This window comes from Sciurus carolinensis, chromosome X, assembly GCF_902686445.1.
Source record: "Sciurus carolinensis chromosome X, mSciCar1.2, whole genome shotgun sequence".
NCBI lineage: Eukaryota > Metazoa > Chordata > Mammalia > Rodentia > Sciuridae > Sciurus > Sciurus carolinensis.
Window position 1 is genome coordinate 11,170,696 of NC_062232.1, and position 22,168 is coordinate 11,192,863.

General features: G+C 37.7%; 2 protein-coding genes across 3 annotated transcripts in view; one reads left to right on the forward strand and one right to left on the reverse strand.

Moving 5' to 3' along the window:
• Positions 1 to 486: 486 nt before the first annotated feature.
• On the forward strand, positions 487 to 1,023 carry LOC124972261 (ferritin light chain-like; the record flags this gene model as incomplete). Its single annotated transcript, XM_047536528.1, has 1 exon — positions 487 to 1,023. A coding segment is annotated over one exon (537 nt), but the record flags the coding sequence as incomplete, so codon positions are not given.
• A 527-nt stretch (positions 1,024 to 1,550) lies between these two features.
• The window catches only part of Vegfd (vascular endothelial growth factor D), a 32,610-nt gene continuing 11,992 nt past the window's right edge, over positions 1,551 to 22,168 (reverse strand). For both annotated transcript variants that reach the window (XM_047535966.1, XM_047535967.1), the window contains exons 2-7: positions 17,376 to 17,586; positions 13,112 to 13,302; positions 9,870 to 10,018; positions 8,084 to 8,184; positions 2,866 to 3,061; positions 1,551 to 2,173 (exon numbers count right to left, since the gene is read on the reverse strand). In XM_047535966.1, coding sequence (XP_047391922.1) covers positions 2,047 to 2,173; positions 2,866 to 3,061; positions 8,084 to 8,184; positions 9,870 to 10,018; positions 13,112 to 13,302; positions 17,376 to 17,586 — 975 coding nt within the window. In that variant the 3' untranslated portion in view covers positions 1,551 to 2,046. The remainder of the gene's footprint in view (positions 2,174 to 2,865; positions 3,062 to 8,083; positions 8,185 to 9,869; positions 10,019 to 13,111; positions 13,303 to 17,375; positions 17,587 to 22,168) is intronic.

Below are 22,168 nucleotides of genomic sequence, written 5' to 3' on the forward strand. Positions count from 1 at the left end.
AAACTCTCAAAATTGTCAAGGGCATCAGTGGGCTCCCCTCTGTCATGTAAAGTCCAATTTCGATTTAATCTCAAAGCACAGGGCGATTCCCAGCTGCTCCTTGGGTCACACTCATTTAACCTTATTTAGAATCATAAACCTCTGAGAATTACTTTCCCAAAACTGAGGTGGAGGGGCTGGCATTGTGGCTCAGTGGTGGAGTGCTTGCCTGGCACTGGGTTCGATACTCAGCACCACATAAAAATAAATAAATTAAATAAAGGTATTATGTCCATGTACAACTACAAGATTAAAAAGAAAAAAAAACCTGAGAACCATCACACTTGGAGGTCCTACAGATCTGTCTCTTGCTTCAACAGAGTCTGGACAGAACAGACCTGGGGACTCCCTTTTCTTCTAGCTTCCAATCGCCTTCCAATCTGATCTCCATGTACAATCTCCAGGACCAGCTAACTCCGCTTTTTGTGGTTAGCTCCTTATTGACGACCAACCACAACCTCCCAGTTTCATCAGAATTATCCTACCAAGGTGGAGACTGCCATCAACCGCCTGGTCAATTTACATCTGCAGGCCTCCTACACCTACCTCTCTCTGGGCTACTATTTTGACCGTGATGATGTGGCTCTGGAGGGCGTGGGCCACTTCTTCCATGAGTTGGCAGAAGAAAAGTGTGAGGCGGCATTGGAGCAACTCCTGAAGATGCAAAACCAACGCAGCGGCCGCTCCCTCTTCCAGGACGTGCAGAAACCTTCTCAAGATGAGTGGGGCAACACCCAGGATGCCATGGAAGCTGCCTTGGCCCTGGAGAAGAACCTGGACCAAGCCATTTTGGATCTTCATGCCTTGGGCTTTACCCGCAAAGACCTACATTTCTGTGACTTTCTGGAGAACCACTTCCTTGATGAGGAGGTGAAGCTCATCAAGAAGATGGGAGACCACTTGACCAATCTCCACCATCTGGCAGGCCCCCAAGCTGGCCTGGGTGAGTATCTCTTCGAAAGACTCACTCTCAAGCACGACTAGAAGGCCCTGGAGCAATGTGGCCTTAGATGGGCTCCTTTGCATATCCTGGCATCAGAGTTTTGGCCTGAGTCTCTCTCTATCTCTCTCTCTAACCCCTAGGCAGCTTTTTAACCACCGTGGAGCCCCTCCCAAACCTGGGACCAAATGAAAATAAAGCTTTTTCCAGCAAAAAAAAAACAAAAACAAAACAAAACTGAGGTGCAGTTTTGCTGTATTCATGTTGCTCCCTGTCCCTCCAACTTCTGAATTTCTTTTGTTTTGTAAAACATTTTCAGCATAAAATGCTGAGTGGAAGCATATTTAAAAACACAAAATTCTATCCAGGCATGGTGGAGTATGATTGTAATTCCAGCAACTCAGGAGACTGAGGCAGGAGGATCACAAGTTTGGGACCATCCTTGGCAACTTAGCAACACCCTGTTTCAAAATAAAAAATGAAAGGACTGGGAATGTGACTCAGTTGTTAGGCACCCCTGGGTTTGATCCCGGTATGAAACCAAACCAAACAAATAAGACACAAATTCTATGGCTTGAATAATGGTGTTTATTTCCTTTAAATACCCTTAAATATGAAACATCAGAGAGTAGTTCACTAAACTCAAAAACTACAAGCTGGTCAGGAATTAGAAATTCAGTGCTGATCATACAAATGAAATTCTGCATAACAAAGAATCAGAATAATTCACAAGAATTGCGCTTAGCAAAGGACTCAGCAACTGCAGTTTTCCTCATCCGCTTTGAATAATCAGTCACATGGTACCTGTCATTCCATGACAAGCAAACCTTTCTCATGCACCAAAAAATGGGTTCCTCGGGAACTTCTTCTCCAGTCTTCGATGTGCAGAGGTATCTGCAGCTAGAAGCCATCTGTAAATGAATCAGGAAATCCTCAGCTGATGTCAATGGAAGGCTGGTCTGGACTTACTATGGCACTATGTAAAATAGGGGAAAGACAGCAACAGCAATTTGCAAAGCAGCATGATCTTTAAAATGACAGGGATGGGGAACTGGAGCAAAGGTGAATCAAGGATTCTCTTGGCTGTGGAGCCCCTGGGCAGCTCTTTTCTCCTTTGGAAAGCGACAATGCTTTGGACATGCTGGTTTTCCACTTGCACATGTTCTGGTGTGGAAAGGGCACCGGTCCTCACAGCTGTAGCCACAGAAAGTGAAGATGAGAATTGAGAATCAAGGACGGAGTTCAAAGGAATAACTCTGTTCTGATTTAATTAAATTTTCAAAGGAAAAATTCCAGATGTGTATTTAAAATGTCAATATAAAATCCTGAATGGTTTCCCACATATATTGGAAATTTATTAAAGTCCAATGGATAACCTCTAACTGTTCTATTCATCAATAAATTTCTTGCTTGCATAAATTCAGCAACAACCCCTTTATTGAAGAAAAAACAAACCCACTTGGACATATATAGTGAAAAAGAGGTTGAATCAGAGTTTGCTTATCTGAGCTTTCCTTCCCCCAAATGATTGTTTAAATCTTGTCCATTTAGGTTTTGCTTAAGAACTATAAACCAGGGCTGGGGAGATAGCTCAGTTGGTAGAGTGCTTGCCTCGCAAGCACAAGGCCCTGGGTTCAATCCCCAACACAGCAAAAAAAACCTATAAACTGTTGATAGTAACTAGGATTTTCCTAATTTCACAGTTTATCATCCTTCTGTGTACTTTCACTTAATCCTTAGTTGCCAAATCTCTGTCTTACTATCAAAAAGGACTTGGGCACTGAGGAAAAAAAATTAGCTTACTATGGAATCCCATCAAATCAAAATGGCATTTTCATTAAATGTTGATAAGCCAAGTTAAGGCAAAAGCCAAAAAAGCCATTGACCTGCAGGTGTCTGGATGAAATATTTTGTGCTTCTGGCAGCAGCTCTCTAGGCTTTCTTTGCATTCAAAGCAACTGCAGTTTTCTGGGTGCTGGATAAGATCTCTGGGACACTGTGTTTTACAGACACACTCGCAACGATCTTCATCAAATTTCATGTGTGGTCCACAGAGAGCTGGTTCCTGTAGATGAGAGTGATCTAAACAGAAACAAAGTGTTCCTTAGATGCTGTGACCTGCATAACGTGATCGCCAAACTTTGTCACAGATTCCACATCATCCATAACTTGGATTCACCCAATTCCCTTTCCCACACATTTGTACCCTTAATTTGATTTCACAGGACAAACACAGAATTCTTGTGTTTTCTTAGATTTTTTTTTTATTCTTTAAAAATCACAAACTGAATATTTCTAAGATATATTTAAGGATTTTTAGATTGGTGGCTTGTTGAAAATGTAAGCTTCCACAACCAAGGATTAGTAATAAGGACTGGGGTTGTGACTCAGTGGTATAGCGCTTGCCTAGCATGTGTGAGGCACTGGGTTTGACCTTCAGCACCACATAAAAATAAATACATAAAGTTACTATGTCCGTCTATAACTAAAAATATTTTTAAAAAGGATTAGTAATAAAATACAGGCTGTCTAAGGACTAATGTCTAAGTCCTCCCCAGTTTTTTTAAAAAATTAAAAGAATAGGAGGCAATGGTGTTACAGAAATATACTTCAGAACTTACAAACCAAGGATGGCAAAAATGATGTATTTCCTCACCACAGATAACTACACCCACATAAAAGATACAACAGTGACCATGAACTTTGATTCCACAGATGTTTACTGGAAGACACACTCAGCCAAAGAGAAGGCTCTGAGAAGTCTCTGACATTCTTAGCTGACAGATACTTCCAGAAGATGTACAAAACCACTGGAGAATGTTACTTCATTTCCAAGTCTAATCAGCAAATTGAAATTCATTGCAATAAAAAATGGAAGAGACAGAAACTTTAGAAGAATGTAACTTTGTCACATTGGTATTCTTGGAGGTTTGAGAGGAAAATTCATGTTTCTTCCCCAAATCTGCTTCTTTCCCGGTTTGCCTTGTTTGGAAAATGGCAGCATCGTTCTGGACTCACCCGCTATACTGAGTTTGATCACCATGTCCACTCAGCCCCACCTCCCAGAACTTGCTCATTCTTTTCCATCACCACTGCCACTTCCACAGTTCAGTCAGTACCTTGTTTTCTTGTGTAGATAACTGTCACTCATCTCACCACCACAAGTTTTATCAAACACAAACCCAGTCACATCACTCCACTGCTTTAAATGCCTTGAAAGTTCTTTTGTATCAATAAAAGGCAATTTTTCCCACTACAACATATAAAACCTTCCATGAACTAGACCCTAATAACCTCCCAGACTTATCTTCCGGCATATACCCTATGCACCATTCATATCAAATTCCAGTTCTTATTTCTGATATGCCAGAGTCTCTAAGACATTTGTCCTTATTCTTCATTCCACTAGATCCGTGATATCTTTCCCAACATCTGCAAGTTTATCTAAGTGCCCTGACCCTGTGCATGTTTCCATTCTGTCCCCAGTCCTTCCTTACACTAATTGCATTAGTCTGTTTATTTCTGTTTCTCCCGTTAAGTAAAACATCATGGAGGTTAAAGACCAGGTCTCATGGTTTGGTTAAAAAAAAAAAAAAGGCACTCAATAAAACATCTGTTGGATTTATTTGGCACAATAAAAAGGGTCCTGAAGAACCTATCTAGGATTTCAAGATGTTGATAAAACTATATATCTGATCATTAATGACATACCAAAATAACAATTTCACATCAATCAGTCTCATAATTTTGACTTCTAATTGATGCTGTTTTAAAAATTATGTGGAGTGGGTGTCTGGGATGACTCCATTCTGAATTTTGTGAAGAGGAAAATGGTGTGTTGTATTAGCCATAAGCCAATGAGGCGGATGGCACTTTAGGGTAAAATGGACTAGACTGATACAGTGAAGTGCAGAAAAGATTTGCATTGATCACTAGGTGGCAGCAGAGATCCACTTAGAACACGATGCAGTATCAACTCCATTCTTGGACAGAGTGGTTTAGGGAAACACAATCCCCCGCAAGGTGTTTGTTGAACTTCAGCAAATTATGAGGCAGAAATAATCTTTATATCCTTAGAGTCAAGTTAAAAGGAACAGAAGATATGCAGGTGAACTGGGTGGAACACCAACTAGTTGAGGAAGATATTCTAAAGTATTGTATATTGATTTCATCCCTAGGGAGCTTGATGGTGGATCACCAATGTGTTCTGTTCTCAGCCTTACTCCATTTATCATTATTTACAATGAACTGATGGAATTTTTCAAAATAAATTCTTGAAATTGGGACTTTTTGAGAAAGGAAGGGATGCACTGTATATTTTACAGTATGGAATTGAGACCTTGTTTTTCTTTCCATTTAGAACAATGACCTGAATCTAACAATATAAAATTAAATTGCACTTGGATTTGCTAACTCAGTTGCACTTGTTTGGGGAAAAAAAATCATTGTAGAAAAGACAAATAGACTTAGCAGTCACATATGTGAAAAAGATGTTTGGTGAATAGTTAGCTCAGTATATGTTACCATTTTGGTGGGACCACTGGAGAAATGAATGTGAACTTGGCCTACATTAGGGAGTTGTGAGAGATGAAAACTGGAAGTGATTGTGATCTTGTCCACCTGCACTTTTTTTTTTTTTTTTTTTTGGGGGTGCTGGGGATTGAACCCAGGGCCTGTGCTTACAAGGCAAGCACTCTACCGACTGAGCTATCTCCCCAGCCCCACCACCTGCACTTTTTACTTCCATCATTGCTAACAACTTCACAAAAGTTCCCCTCCTTCCTTTCCTGCCCAGGTCAACTCATCCTCTTCTATACTGTTACTGATTTGATTTTGTTAAAATTTTAATTTGCTATTACTTTCCTGTTTGAACCATTTGGTGATTTTCCTTTGACCTTAGCATCCCACCCATGCTCTTCCTCTCACATCCAAGCCCTGAAAGTCTATATTCCCCCTGCTCTCCTTCTCCAGTTCTCTTCTTCGCCACTACTCTTTCCACCCTCATGCCTGTGTACTGAATGAATCCTTCTCCAGGAATGACCTCCAGACAAAAATAAGTTAGCTCACTAAGGTTAAGTCCCCTCCTACAGCAGACCATAGTCATGACCAGTCCAGTCCATAGGAACCAGTTCCTTCACCTGGTTATTTAAGACATCCCCCCACGGGGGTTCCAGCTTCAACTCCCTGTAGGATTGGTTGACATCTCTTAGCAACTGCATTGCCATATGCTACCTCCCTCTTCTCCCTTTAATGCATTGTACCTGCATACAAACCTCCCACATGTAAAACTCTGTCTCAGAGGCAGAGTTGGGGAAACCTCAACTAGATCAGCCTCTAAGCTCTATGTATATTGCCTCCCACGATAACTTTCTAACACTATTAAAATGAGTCACATAGGGAAAAATCAGATTAGTTTGACATGGCTTTATAGGGTAAAAACTGAACAAATGAGTGAATGCCAAAGAGCCGGGCTATTCAACAAGGTAGCTTTGGGCCACATGTGGCTGTTGAGCGTGAAATGAAGAGTCTGAATTGAGAGGTGCTGAAAGTGTAACAAGCATATTGGATTTCAAAGGTTTAGTGCAAGGAATGTAGGTGTCTTGTTAAGAAGTTTTTTACTGGTTGCAAGTTGGAATAATACTATTTTGGATATATTGGATTAACTAAAATGTATGAAAATTAGTGGTACCTGTTTCTACCTCTTTAATATGAGCAACATAAAACTAAAGTTACATACATGACTTTCATTATATTCCACTGTTCTGGAGAGAGAGAGAAAGATTCAAGTTCAATATAGCAATGGGAATGTGTGCACTCCTTAGTGCCTCCTTGGTGAGTGCTGAGTTTCCCCATAACTGATGCATATTCTGGCAGAGGGTGGCTGAACAGTTGATGGCAAGAGTGTCGAGAACATTCCAAATTTGCACAGGCATTTAAAGTACATGAACTTTAAGTTTACCTCATACCCTAGCTTGAGCTTTCATAAAAACATTTAGAAGGAAGCCAAGAGACAGGAAGATAGAAAGTAAGTTGCTATTTACAGCTTCTAAGACAGATTCTTAGCATTTACTCCTTAATATTCTTGCCTGTAGACCATAGTTTAAAACAAGCAAGATTTGAGTTGCATGATTCCTTGTGATTTTTCCCCCCCAGTGGAACCATGTCAAGCTCTCTGGGAAATAAATTTTGAAAGTATTAATTTTCAGTCATATGTTCATCATCAAAAATCAGCATTACAGAATAAGAGCAATGACAATAGCCTATCTCACTTTGTTCCCAGTTCATCTCGGCCCCATATCCATGTTTTGCTTTGCTTTTGCTCTAGTTCCAAAAACGTTCCCCCCTCCCCCCGTTTTTAAAAATTATTTGGCATGTTTTTTCATGATGCAGTTGAAGGAAACCAAGTCCAAAATTACTTTGTGTTCCTGTGAGACTTTCAAATGAATTAGTTAACTGAGCGTGACTAGTGTTTAGTTCTGAAGTGGTTTTTATTAAAATTTAGCATTCTCTTTTGAATCCAGTGCTTTGTGGTAGTGTAATCACTTTTGGCTTTTCTTCGAGATTAAAAAGCAGAGGGATCAATTGGTGGCCCCACTATATGATCATAGCACAAAAGGCTCTGGAATCTGACTGCTTCTATCGTTTTTGGCTGTGTGACCTTGAGGAAATTATAAGATATCTTGGTGTGCCCATTTTGAATTGCAAAAAAGAAATTAAATGGGGCTGGGGTTGTGGCTCAGTGGTAGAGCACTTGCCTAGCACGTGTGAGGCACTGGGTTCAATTCTCAGTACCACATAAAAATAAATAAATAAAATAAAGGTATTTTGTCCATCTACAACTAAAAAATTTTTTTAAAGAAATACTAATAAGCTTGTGAAGGGCTGGGAATATAGCTCAGTTGGTAGAGTGCTTGCCTTGCAAGCACAAGGTCCTGGGTTCAATCCCCAGCACCACAAAAAAAAAAAAAAGCTTGTGAAGATAAATAAGTTAATACATATAAGAGATTATGACATTGCTGAGTCATATTAAGTACTCGATAAAGTTTATTGCCATTGCTTTTATTTTTATAATTACTATCATTATGTCTCTATTGCTATCATTACCTTCTGTTCCAGCAAGTGGATTCTCCTCCAGTAAAACACATTTACATTTGTTGGTATCCCATTGCATATCAATAGGACAAAGCTTCTTGGACTGGGGACAGCTAGGAAAAGAAAACAATAAACCAAATTTAAAAGTTTTCAAGAGTAATCATAATTTTGAAACATGAAATAAATTTCTGGGCTTAAAATTTTAAGACATATGTGGTGGTGGATGCCTGTAATGCCAACTACTCTGGAGACAGGGGCATGAAGGTCCCAAGTTCAAGGCCAACCTCAGCATTTTAGTGAGACCCTCAGCAATTTAGCAAGATCCTGTCTCAAAATTAAAATAAAAAGGGGCTGAGAATATAGTTCAGTGGTAAAGCACCCCAGATTCCATCCCTAGTATAGCAAAATAAATAAATAAATAAATATTTCAAAAATTTTATTGTTTTATTTTTAATATCAGTTATACAGAAGGAATAAGTGTTTGAGATCTACTGTATTACAGAGCATGGCGACTACAGTGAATGATAATGTATTGTATATTTCAAAATTGCTATGAGTAAATTTCAAATGTTTCCACCACCCAAAATAATTATGTGAGAATAGTTAAGATTTTAAAGAGCTTAATTCATATTTATGAACTACATCTTATAAGATAGTAATTCTGCAATTATAAATATTCAGTTGAGAAGCCTTTAGAAACCAAACTATAATTTAGGGAAGTTATTAATCTCTTATAAAAGATGGGTGTTAAAACCATGCAAATTATAGCTATCAACAGTTTATTCAACAAAAGCAAATATTGTTCTCACATAGCTTCTAAGATTACTTTCTTTAAAATAGATGAACATGGACTGGGGCAACAGAAACAGCTTGAGAATGAATGTTCCTTTTCCGTGAGCTTTCTCTTCTGCTTGAAAGGCAGAAGTGGGTCTGGAGTTCAGCATAAACCAGCATAAAATCACCAGTTCACTCGTTCATTCCTTCTACTCACACAATATATTCACTGTTTTACTTCTGCAGAATGTATCTCACTTACTTTATCTTTTCATTCAGTGTTTTTGTAATTTTCTCTTCAATTCTCTATATTTAAATCCCCTTTTTTTTTTCCTCAAAAATCAATGATCCTTACCTTTGGTTTCAGAAAACTTCAGAGTCATAATTTGTTTTATAAAGAATCACTACATTATCCTCAATAAATTCAAAGTCAAACTAACTTTTTTGGATGCATGTTGGAACTTGATTCATTCATCAATGTCTAAGTCAAATTATCTTTAATTTGTTCTAATTTAAAAGAAGAATTTTCCATTTGGTAATCTTGGGGGAAACGTTAGGAGGTTGGGAACTTCATATACTGATAATTGCCACCTCCCAATGGCTCCAGGAATCCTTTTCATTTTTTCTTTTTCATTTCAGGACTTGAACATACAAACAGCCTGAAATGAGTTTTATTTAATGCTTGTTTTGGAATGCTGGGACATATGCCAGATTTAAGGCTGTAGCAGTTTTACAATTGCGTTAAGACTTTACACACAAGAACAGAGAACTGACAAGAACCAAGGCATCTACAAGTAGCCATGCCAGAGTTCATAACCACCAGCCACACTGGTTCTACCACAATATACATCTAATGCCTAATAAAAAATACATTTACCAAGTTGTTGTTATCAATAGATCTGGGTTTTAAGCTGAAAGATGAAGAACTTTAAGAAAAAATGATCACTCTGTAATTAATGAACTATTCTCCACCAAAAGCTTTGACAAAAGCAGGAATTAATAATTAAGTACAAGAAAGTCTTACCGATCTTCTTCCAGGATCTGGATGGATCTTCTGATAATCGAATATGGATGGCGGGGGGCAGTTGGCAAGCACTTGCAACCTGTATGATTGGCAACTTTAACAGGCACTAATTCAGGTACCGATGTCAAAGGCACAGATATCTCAAAGAGCTATAGCAGAAAAAGAATCATAATGTGTAGATTATTTTACACACTATTTTTATTTAAATTTCTACAACCTGCATTTTTGCCTTTGTCATTTACAGTGGAGACTTCAGCAAAGTTGTACATTAACAGTGGAACTAAGAATGATAAGGGTTGGTACAATACTGGGCTGGGAGTCAGGAGACCAGTTACTAATTCAGCTTTATGAAGTATCTTCAGTTTTTTTTTTTTTTTTTTTTTTTTTTTGCAAAGCTCTTAACTTTTTGGTGTCACTGCACCTTTATAAAATGGTACTGTTAGTCCCTATGTCTGCTTTAAATCTGAATATAAATTGTAAGAATTAAATGAGATTGAAATATGAAGATTATTTGAGATCTTGGTGGATTAGACAATTATTAAAACTACCTATCCCTTCCTATACCATCTCCATTGAAGAAATAGTTTCCTGCCTCTTGACTTTGAACTTGGCTATGTCACTTGCTTTGGCCAATGGAATGTTAGCAGATATGACACAAGAACATGCTGGAACTGTGCATGCTTGGTGGGGCTTGTTTTCTCATGCTTCTGCTTTTGGCATAAGAAGAAAAAGATCTAGCAGGCTTACTGGTCCAAGAGATGAGAGACACAGGCAGCAGATCTGGGTTTACAATGCAGCTTAGAGTTAAGCCCAGCAGAGACCACCCTAAACCAAATGGACCTCAGATATACAAATGAGAATAGCTCATTATTATTCAAAGTTACTGAGTTTTAGGGTGTGTGTTATATAGCATTGTGAATTAATGGCTCACATAAAATCATAATGCCCCCAGATTATTATAGCTAAGATGTATATCATTCTTTCTGTTCCTATATGCCAGGCTCTGTTGTAGGTACTTGTGTATTAATTTATTTACCCCTTATTGAAATCATTATGGGGTAGGTTTTTAGTAACCTTATCCTACAGATAAAGAAACAAATATCCAAAGGGATTATATACCTTTCCAGAGTGGTTCTATGATGTATGAATGAACTTGATTTTAATGCATGTCCATTGAATCACCATCCCATGGGGTTCTTATTGTATATGGTATTCATTTATCCACTTTGTTTCTAAGAGGTAGTTCACCACATAATCCATAACTTTGGAGTGAGAGGTAATTCTTTCAAACCACTACTAAAATGTTCACATATGCATGTTTGGAAAGAAACCCTGCTCTACACTTATACTTAAATACATTCTTTAATCATTTTTTGAGTACTATGGTCAAAATACAGTGCTCATCTATTAAGTGGAAACAATCCATTAAGTTTGTGTTTATTCTGACCTCTAACATGTAATGGAACTTGCATGAGACTAAGTAAGAGTGTTTTCAGAGTGTTTACTTTGCATAAGCTTCATCTTCTTGCACAATTCCTTAGCTATGCTCTGAGGAATAACATAATCATGAACTAAGCTCTCTTTCATTATGCAAGCTTTGTTTTACTAAAAACTGATGCTTAGCCATGCTTTATGTCATTTTTTTTCTAATTGTCAAATGGCAGAGATCAGATTTTTCACCAGTTCCAAGATTTTCTAAAAGTATTTTGGAAAAGAAACTCTCAGTTTAAAGCTTGTTTTATAGGGGAGAAGGAACAAAATTATAAGTTATCTTATTCGTTCAGAGTTCGGTGAATAGGCTAATTGCCTAACATGAATATATTTGGTGCATGTGTAATTTTATTGTACTACTTCTTTTCAAGATCATGAAAAGAAGAGATTATATGGGCAAATGTGACAAATAAATGTATCAACGTGTGAGGAATTTACAACACAGGACCAGAAGGAACGTAGTTTTATTTACAGCTTTTTAGTAATGTTTTCCTAAATTTGTTGCTATGGCTCCCATAGGCAACATTTACCCTATTGTACAACAATATGGTAGCCACAGAAAGCATAATTTATCTGCTTGGCAAAGGGGATTTTATAAAATGGAGAGGGGAAAATATTTCTTTCATGGGAACTGCAGAAATTTTTCCAAGTTCTTTTGTACTAAATATTCTCTCTCTGCTGGTTCCAAGGTACTTGACCATTTCTTCCCTCTTCCTTCAACCCTGTCTATACCCTTCATTAAACTCTTGCCAGTCTCTCCATTTGAGCAACACAGAACTAACACGAGATGATGCAGCTATCTTCACTGCTTTTAACATTCTGTCCTGGTAACTTCCATATGGTTTTCTGGTTCTTGACATTATAGCACAAGAGACACAGTATCTGATAAGAGTTCAGGCTATGGAATCCCACAAGTCTGGGTATGAAATTGGGCATGGTGGTTCACACCTGTAATCCCAGCAGCTCAAGAGGTTGAGGCAGGAGGATTGTGAGTTCAAAGTCAGCCTCAGCAATTTAATGAGGCCCTCAGCAACTCAGCAAGACCCTGTCTCTAAATAAAATATTTTAAAAAGGGCTGAAGAGGCACTGGGGTTGTAGCTCAGTGGTAGAGTACTTGCCTAGCACGTATGAAGCACTGGGTTTGATCCTCAGCACCACATAAAAATAAATAAATAAATTGGAAGTATTGTATCCATCTACAACTAAAAAGGATAATTTTTTAAAAAGGGCTGGAGACGTGGCTTAATGGTTAAGCATCCCTGGGTTCAATCCGTGGTACCAAAAAAAAAAAAAAAAAATCTGGGTATGAATTCCAGCTCTGCCATTCACCAGCTGTATAACTTTGGATAAGTAAGTTATCTCTCTGACCTTCAGTTTCTTCATCTATAAAAGAGGATAAGAATCCAGGCATGGTGGTGCACGCCTGTGATCCCAGCACCTCAGGGGGCTGAGACAGGAGGATTGCAAGTTTGAGACCAGCCTCTGAAATTCAGTGAGACCCTATCTCAAAACAATTAAAAAAAAAAAAGAACGAGGGATGTAGCTCAGTGGTAAAGTACCCCTGGGTTAGATGCCCCAGTATCAGAGAGAGAGAGAGAGAGGATGAAATACCCTTTAGCTTGTTTGGGGAATTAAATGAGATTAAGCACCTAAAGCGTTTATCATAGTGCTTGGCAACAAGGTCAGTGGTAGCTACCGATGCGACCACCATCAGAGTATTGGAGAGGGCACACTTGCCAATGTCCCCATACCTGTTTGGAAACGTAAGAGGTGCTCGTGTTCATACAGACGAGGCTCTCTTCATTGCAGCAGCCACCGCATCGGAACACATTCACGCAAGGGGGCTTGAAGAACGTGTTGGTACTCTTCCCCAGCTCATTGGCGACTTCCACGCACGTCTCTCTAGGGCTGCACTGGGTTCTTTGCCATTCCTCATCTATAACTGCAGAGAGGAAGCTCATTGGGGCCAGCAGATGAAATGACCCTAACATACCAACCTGTGCCAGGGTGCTGAGCATAGGCATTTTCATGGTTTTCTGCTTATTTTACTAGATGGGAATTTTTTGTCAGTTCTTTAAACAAAGATTACAAAAAAATTAAACCCCAAATCTGTGTCCTTTCCCATTTATACTCTACCCTTCCTAGAATTTTTTATTTCCCTTTGGGGAACTATAGCACATCCTGTACATAATCCCACTGAATCCATCTGGGGAATCTGGCTAATAAGTAAGTAAATGGAAGCATGTAAAAAATAACATATTAATGTTATTTATCAAATGTTTACAGGATACAGTTGGATAGCATTTCTTCTACTTGAAGTCAACTGTGGATAGGTTTTAGCACCACTGAGAAATATGTTTCTGTTAGTTGCTTAAGTAACTATAATGGGACTTAAACCTGGGAACCACGTGAATGGACATGTAAATGAAACTAATCTTTTCTCAAATCAGAGTTTTCTCGCTTGTGAATGTTCCTCACTGATGTTCACATAGCATGGTAAATTCATTTGAATAGAAGAAGCAATCCTCTGACCATAGCTAACTTGAGGAAAACAAGAAAAAGAGAAACAAGCCTCTGGAAATAAAAAGAAAATTACATGCTTTCTCATAAAACAGTACTTGATTTTTTTCTCAGTTTATTTTTTAAGTCAGATTTGACACTTGGATACTTAATGCTCTATGACTGCTTTTGGGGGAAAGATTCAATTTTATAATAAAAACATACTTAAAGACTTTCTTTCAGTTTCCCATGGATTGAAGTGTAGACTTTATTGTAGATTAAGGATATGGTGAAAACTTCTTGTTGCTTTTTTTTTTTTTTTTTTTGTGGTGCTAGGGATTGAACCCAGGGCCTTGTACTTGACAGGCAAGCACTCTACCATCTGAGCTATCTCCCCAGCCCGAAAACTTCTTGTGATAGGCAGCTTCATAACTGACCCCCAAGCTAGGCATGATGGTGTGTACCTGTAATCCCAGTGACTTTGGAGGCTGGGGCAGGAGGATTGCAAGTTCAAAGTCAGCCTTAACAACTCAGTAAGGCCCTAAGCAATTTAGCATGACCCTGTCTCAAAAAAAGCGGGGGGACTGGGGATATGGCTCAGTGACTGAGTGCCCTGGGTTCAATCCCCGGTACCAAAATCAAAACAAACAAAAAAACTGACCCTCAATGATCCCCACCTCCTTGTGGCCAGGCCTCATGGAATCCCCTCCCCTTGTGTGTAGACAGGACCTAGTGACTCACTTCTTATGAAGAAAATACAGTAAAAGTGATGAGATGCCACATCCATGATTAGGTTTAAAGAAAAATGCAGTCTCTATCTCTTGCTGGCACTCTGCCTCCTCCTTTCTCTGCTCACAGGCTTTCAAGAAGCAAGCTGCTATGTTGGAAAGATTCACATGGCAAGAAACTAAGGAAGGCCTCTGGCCAACAGCCAGTAAGCAACTGGGATCCTCAGTCCAAGAGCCTGTGTGGAATTGAGTCCTGCAAACAACTGCTGAATGAACTTGGAAGCACATCCTGCCCCAGTTGAACCCTGAAGTGCCTGTAGTCCAAGCTGACATCTTGATTACAGCCTCCAGAGAGACTCTGAAACAGAGAAACCCATCTAGGCCATGTCTGTATTTTGGATGCACAAAAACTGTGAGATTAAAAATGTTTGTTTATTCAGGAAGTCAGGGGTCATATGGTTTCTCTTATATGTGGAAGCTAGAGAGAAAAAAGGAAAAAAAAAAGGAGGCCTCATGAAAATAGAAGGGACACCAGCAGAGCAGAGGAAGGGGACCAGGAGAATACTGGGTAATAAAATTGACCAAATATGTTGTGTGTGTGTGTGTGTGTGTGTGGATGTGTATGAATATGGAACAACAAATCCCATTGTTATGCATATTTATAATGGACCAATACCATTTTTTAAAAAAATGATTGTTTTAAGCAACTAAGTTTTGGGGTCATATGGTAAGCAGTAATAGACAAGCATGTCTCCAATTTTACTACATCTTTAAAAGGCTGTGTTGGTCTTGCCCCAGAACTTTCTGAATTCTCATGCACGTAAACATACTTCCACTAGAAGGGTTAGAGAGGGTCTCTGCTTGAAGTATATAGACATGAAACTACTGTTTGAAATCTGACCCTAATCTAAATTATTCCTTTAAACTATCTTTTCTATGTTCTTTTTCCATTTCTACTCCTTAATCCCAATTTTTCTCATCTGTTGCTTCTTCAATTACTGAAAATGCAAAATATAACATTTTTGCCTGGGGTGCACTGCTTATACTACACAATTTACCTAAACTTTATTTCATAATAAAAATCTTCCTAATTATGAATATTTATATAAGAGGCTGAAGGCTATAAAAAGGAGGGATAAATTATTCAATTAAGTTTTAATGTAAGTATTATTTAATTCCCTACTATTAGTCATGAATTTTCGAAAAAAACCCAAGTAATCAGTTTATGAAAATTTTCCTCGTTTAAAATTCTACTTAAATGTTGCTTCCCACTCACTTTTTCTCTTTCAACAACTAAGCTTTGAAAGTTGGAAGGTAAGATCTGAATCAAAATTGTATGCAGTTATCACTAATGCTACTGACTAAGGGCTTCATAACTCTACTATCCTTTACTACTGCCAGGGAATTACCCTGACATCCATAAAAGAGAGTTGATTACAAATAATAATTGGTGTAACACACTGATTCAATTATTTACTGTGTCTAACTTTAGATAATTCCCCAAGTAATAAGGAGAGAAATTTTGGAGTTTGCAAATTCCATTAATTTTTATGATTTCCTCCTTAGAAAAATGACAATGTGTCGACTTTTTAAAGTCACATAATTCTGGTTTTATGGTATTGCTTGTCTCCCAACAGTATCACCAGGCTCACCTCAAGCCTTCAGACAGGCAATTTGGTTAAGGCCATGCAATAGATATAATCATTTACTAGGCAATCATGTTATTCAAATATACAATGCTAGATCAACAATGTTGCAGTAGCTTTTGTTATTTTGACATGTCATCAAAAAGTTAAATGCCTAATCAGAGGCCACACTTTATTGGATATGCATTTCATTCGTTATGGTGCAGTATATACATACAATGGTTTTCTTATAAAGAATATCCACACTTTACAGGGGAACCATCATTTCCCCCTATTTCAAATTGTATTCCTCTCCCTCGGGAGATTGGTTCCAGGATCCCCCACAGATCCCAAAATCTTCAGGTACCCAAGTTCCTTACATAAAATGGCTAGTATTTACATGTAACCTGTGCAATTTCTCCCATATACTCTAAATCATCTCTAGATTACTTATAATACCTAAGAGGATGCAAATAGCTCTTATACTGTATTGTTTAGAGAATGATGACAAAAAGTCTCATATATTCAGTACAGATGCAAATTTTTTTCTCAAACATTTTCCATCCACAGTTGGTTGACTCTATGGGTATGAAACCTGCAGATACAAAGGCCAAACTTTGTTATTTTCTACTCTGGAGTTTTGATTATTTTGTATTGAGAATTTTGTCCATTATTCTCAACAATACCAGTACCCATTATTATAGCTCAGCTTCTGACTGCTACTTTTCAAGTTTATTTTAAAAATCACAGAATGTTGAAGACATAAAAAGCTATACATTATTTTTTATCTATGCATATGGGGCAGTAGAATGCTTCTTGTTCATGAATATCCAGGTTGTTTTATTTTTAAAGTAAACCCAGTGATTTTCTTCTATTAAGAAGTCTTGTGAGGGTTTCTTTTGCCCTCACATCCCTGAGTTAAATTTATCCCCATATTTTGAAATGTTTTTGTGCTGGTTTTAGACCTCAAAATCTTATTGTAAGTATTTCTCTGTAGAGTAATAAATTAAACATCAGGATCCTCCATTAATACCAAAGTTGTAAAATTAAAGACACCCTTTTATTCTCCCTTTAACATCTGTCCTATTCAAACTTTTGGAAATTGGTACATTTGTCACTATCTGATAAAGAGAAAAAATTTGTGTCTATACTCACACACCTACCTTTGAGTGTTTCAATGTCATAGAAAGTTGCTGCGAACCTGGTGGACCGATGAGATGCTGAGCGAGAATCCATACTAGTAAAACTTTTCAGCTTCAGCCGGCACCGCCACAGCTTCCAGTCCTCAGAATGTGTGATTCGCAGTAGCTCCTCCAAACTGGAAGCAGCCCTAATCTGCTGTTCAGATTGTTCTAACATTGACCGAGATGACCGCTTAAAAGGAAAACGGGTTTAAGAGCAAGTCACTAAATCTGTCTTGACAAATTTCATTGCTAATGCTTTAAAACGTAAGTAGAACTGTAAAGAAATTAGAGAGATTATTCAAATATACATCAAGGCCTAGGAGAAATGACATCCAGTACCTTTGATTCACATTTCACTTATTCATGATTGAATCAGAGGATTTGCTTTTTTCTCTTGATTTCTCAGAACTCTTACAAAGAATACTGTAGTGGATGGAGTGGTGGACTTGAAAATGATATGTCCACATCCTAACCTATGGAACCCATGAACATGACCTTAATTGGGGAAAGAATCTGTGCAGATGTAATGAACCTGAGGATCTTGAGATGAGATTGTCCACACGGGCCCTAAATCCAATGAACAGTGTCCTTGCAATAAACAGAAGAGGAGAAGGTATAGACACAGAGAAGGTCATGTGAAGACAGAAGCAGAGATTGAAGTAATGTAGCCACCACATAGGGATCACATAGAGCCATGAGGAACTGAAAGAGTTAAGGAAGGAAAAATTCTCTCCATGAGAGTTTGACACCTTGATTTTGGATTTTTCCTATTGTTTTAAGCCACTAAATTCGTGGGAACTTATTACAATGGCCACAGGAAAATAATACATATTTTTATCATACTAACTTTATGACATTAGCCAATAACAATTGTTTTCATCTTTGTTACATCTTTATTATTTGTTAGACACAGATTCACAAAGTTCTAGGGAACTCCTGCCTACAATCAGGCAAGAAAGGAAGATTTTGAGACCCTGATAACCTAACTTTGAAACCTCTGTGTCCTTTTCATTTCTTTGAAGGCTTGTTTATTATTTCAAAAGCATGCTTTTTTTCTTATAAAATGCACTTTTAGAATTTACATTTAAAAATTGCTTTCTCAGTTACATGAACTGTATTGATAGATAAAATGTAATTATATTAGATGGGTTTGTGAGAAAAAAGACTCAGTCAATAAAAGGTTTTCAGTATGTAATATCTTTTTCAAAATTGAGGGCTTTTATACATGCACACAATGAAATACTACATGATCATCAATATCAATGATGTAGAGGTAATTTGGGACAGAACGAATTTATATCTTACTTGGGATGTGCTGCAGAAATAATAAGGTGATCTGCCTATGGCTAGGGCTTGGGATTTTCTCTTGCTGAGTCTGGAGTTATGGGGTTCTTGTTTTGCTGGTTGATTGGGATGTACAGACTGAGGGCATTTTTAGAGCTGGGGTGAGGTAAGAGATGAAGAGCCATGTGGATGCTGCGAGAGGAAGGCGGAAGGGAGAGATGAATGTCTACTATCTGCTGCATGGGAGGAAAGGGGCAGGCAGAACCAGAAACAAGCAAATAGGACTTTTAGGAAGCTTTACCTGTGTAGTGTGAATGGACACACTCCTCCATTGCCCCTTGAAAACAGTAGGTAAAATCTATATTGTTCATCAGTATTTGGGGAGGATTTTTTTTTTTAGATATGATAACGGATACTGAAAAAAAAGACACTCAGAAGAGAAAGTGTAGTTCAAGTCATATGTACATATGGTGTGTGTTTCATCTATACATATATGAAGACATGTATACAAATGTATATGGTATGTATATGAAGATCTGAAGACATGAAAATGTAAAAATGGTTATTCTTTAGATCAAAGGTCATCAAATTATAAACTTCTGACCTTAAATAAAGTTTTGTTGGCACAGAGAACACAGCCATGTCCATCTAGCTTCATATCACCTATGGCTGCTTTCATGCTACAATGACAAAGCTGAGAAGTTATGATGGAGACCTTCATGGCAGTTTTGGTCTGAGGTCACCTGCCTTTTTCTCCTCAATGCTTTAATATCTCAGTCATTATCTCTCCCGCTATTCCATCTATAATGCTGTCTCTACTCTCTTTTTTGAAGGACTTATCAGATATACATTAAAGTCTTTAAATCTACTTATGTGTCATTTAAATGTGCTTTTCTATTTACCTCTTTTTCTCCTTCACCTATCTTTAATGTTTTATGGGCAAAACACGTTTAATTGGTTCATTTTCCTAATCACCAATTCTCCAATTGTGTAGTTAAGAGTTTATTTTGTTAAATCATTAATTTCAACAATCATATTTGTAATTTCAAGTATTTCTACTTCATTCTTCTTCCTATGTCCTTTTTTTCCCCCCATTTCTGGAGGTCCTTAATTTGTCATTCTCACTTTATGGATATTATTCCTTTACCTCTTTGAGGTTCCAGAATATACTTATTTGAAGTATTTCTTCAAATTATTTTCTATTTTAGCTTCACAGATATGATTGGTATCCTAGTGCTTAATTTTATTGCTGCCTGTCTCAGTAATAAGTATCTTTTAAAACTATTTTTTAGTTATAGATAGAATATCTTTATTTATTATGTATTTTTATGTGGTGCTGAGGATCAAACCCAGTGCCTCACACATACTAAGCAAGCACTCTATCACTGAGGTACAGCCCAAGCCCCAGTATTGGAATTTAATAGTCTCATCTTTGTTGGGAATTTTTTTTCTTTCTCACCATTCTTTCCTCATCATTTAGATCCACCAGTCATGTGTGTGCATGTGTTTAATCAAGGTGGGAGAATCCTGAATGTGTTTATAAGTTGAGGGAAAGAGCCAAAGAGAGGAAGAAACTGAAAGTTTATGCATCAGAGATACAGCAGGGACTGAGAAGGTCTAGTACGACATGAGTTCCAGAGGTAAGTCGTCACAGTATGAATAGACAAGAGGATGACCCTCTGAAACAGGTGAGCTATAGGGAACAACATGGAGTTGTAGATGGCAGGGTTGCCTGGGAAGCTTCATGAGCTCATGCCTGTGGCTTCCTACTTCTCTGTGAAGTGTGAATCAAGGCAATTTTCTGGGAATGAGGTGATGAGGAAGCTTGAGGAGTACAGATGGGGTTTGTGGGCACTGGCATCGAATTTAAGTGACTTGCCACAGCTTCTTCATCTAAGTACTCTAGGAACGAAACTGAATAATTGCTAGTGTCCCTGGCAACTCTGAAATTCAATGAGTCTATATTTAAAGTCTCATTTGTCAATAGGCTCTATTTTCCTGATTATTCATCTCCTGTTCTTGTTGGGTGATATAACCACTTCACAACCAACTTAATCTCCAAAATAAAATTTTTGTGACAATACTACTTCCATACAAAGATGATGAAAGCAACCAAATAGCTTTCTTAATGTTTTAAAATTATACTATATTGAAAGGATTTTTATTTATTGAGGTGAAATTTCATCCAATACTATCTATAAATACAGACTGACATATGCCTTCATAATTCTTAAGGGTTTCAATTCAGTTACAGAAATATTTTAAAACTATCCAACCATGAGAACTCAGAAGAAAATATTAATTCTCTGGATTGAATTAAAATCAATGAATGGCTCATATGACTTGTCTCATTAAAAATGCACTGTATACTCAAGTAGTCAGCCATTTAAGCATCCTTTGTCTCATAATTTAAAACACAGTTAGAAATAATTTAGGAATTGCAGACACTCATTTTGCTATTATAAATGGAAGTATTAAATTCAATGTAAGTAGACCCCTGACAATGAATTCACTGGGGCATACATTTACTAAGGTCAAGAATGGCTACCTAGGAACTGGGGATATAGCTCAGTTGGTAGAGTGCTTGCCTTGCAAGCACAAGGCCCTGGGTTCAATCCCCAGCACCGCAAAAAAAAAAAAAAAAAAAAAGAATGGCTACCTAAATAAACCAATCCAAAGAACCAAAGGCCACATGTTCTCTCTGATATATGAATGCCGACTCACAGTAGGTGTGTGGGGAGGGGTTCCACTGGATGGGGAGGGGAGAGGGGGATGGGAATGGGAAAGACAGTAGAATGAATGGGACATAACTTTCCTATGTTCATATATGAATACACAAGCAGTGAAACTCAGTATCATGTACAACCACAAGAATGGGAAGTTATACTCCATGTGTGTATGATATGTCAAAATACACTCTACTATCATATATGACTAAAAAGAACAAATAAAAAAATTTTAAAAAAGAATGGCCATCTATTACTTCTAATTGGCTTTCTGCACTGGTCGATTTTTGTATAACCAACTTTATGCTATCTGCTTTGGAAAGACAAAAATAAAAATTCAAAGTGCGGACATAGTCTCAAAATACATACTTAAACCATTGATTTCAATGGTTTTAACTACTAAACTTTTGTCAAACAAGTTGCACTTAATTTCTTCCTATTTTCTAATGGAAGTGCTAATCAGAACTAAAATAACTAAATAGTAGTCAGCAAGAGGAAGGAAGTGAAACAGCGTTAGCAGATGTTTTTTATTACAGCAGTAGCCTTTTTTCATAATTCATGCAAGACTGTTAGCAATTTCATTTCTAACTAACAAATTATTCTCTGATTTCTTGGCTACCACAAGCCAGTATCTAATTTGTGAGGCTTAAAGTCTTTGTAACAAAATTTTATCATCATGTCAAAGTATACATATTCCGTACAGAGTAGACCTACACCTAGTGACTTAGGGTATTCATTCCTAACAAGCTCCACAGCGATGGC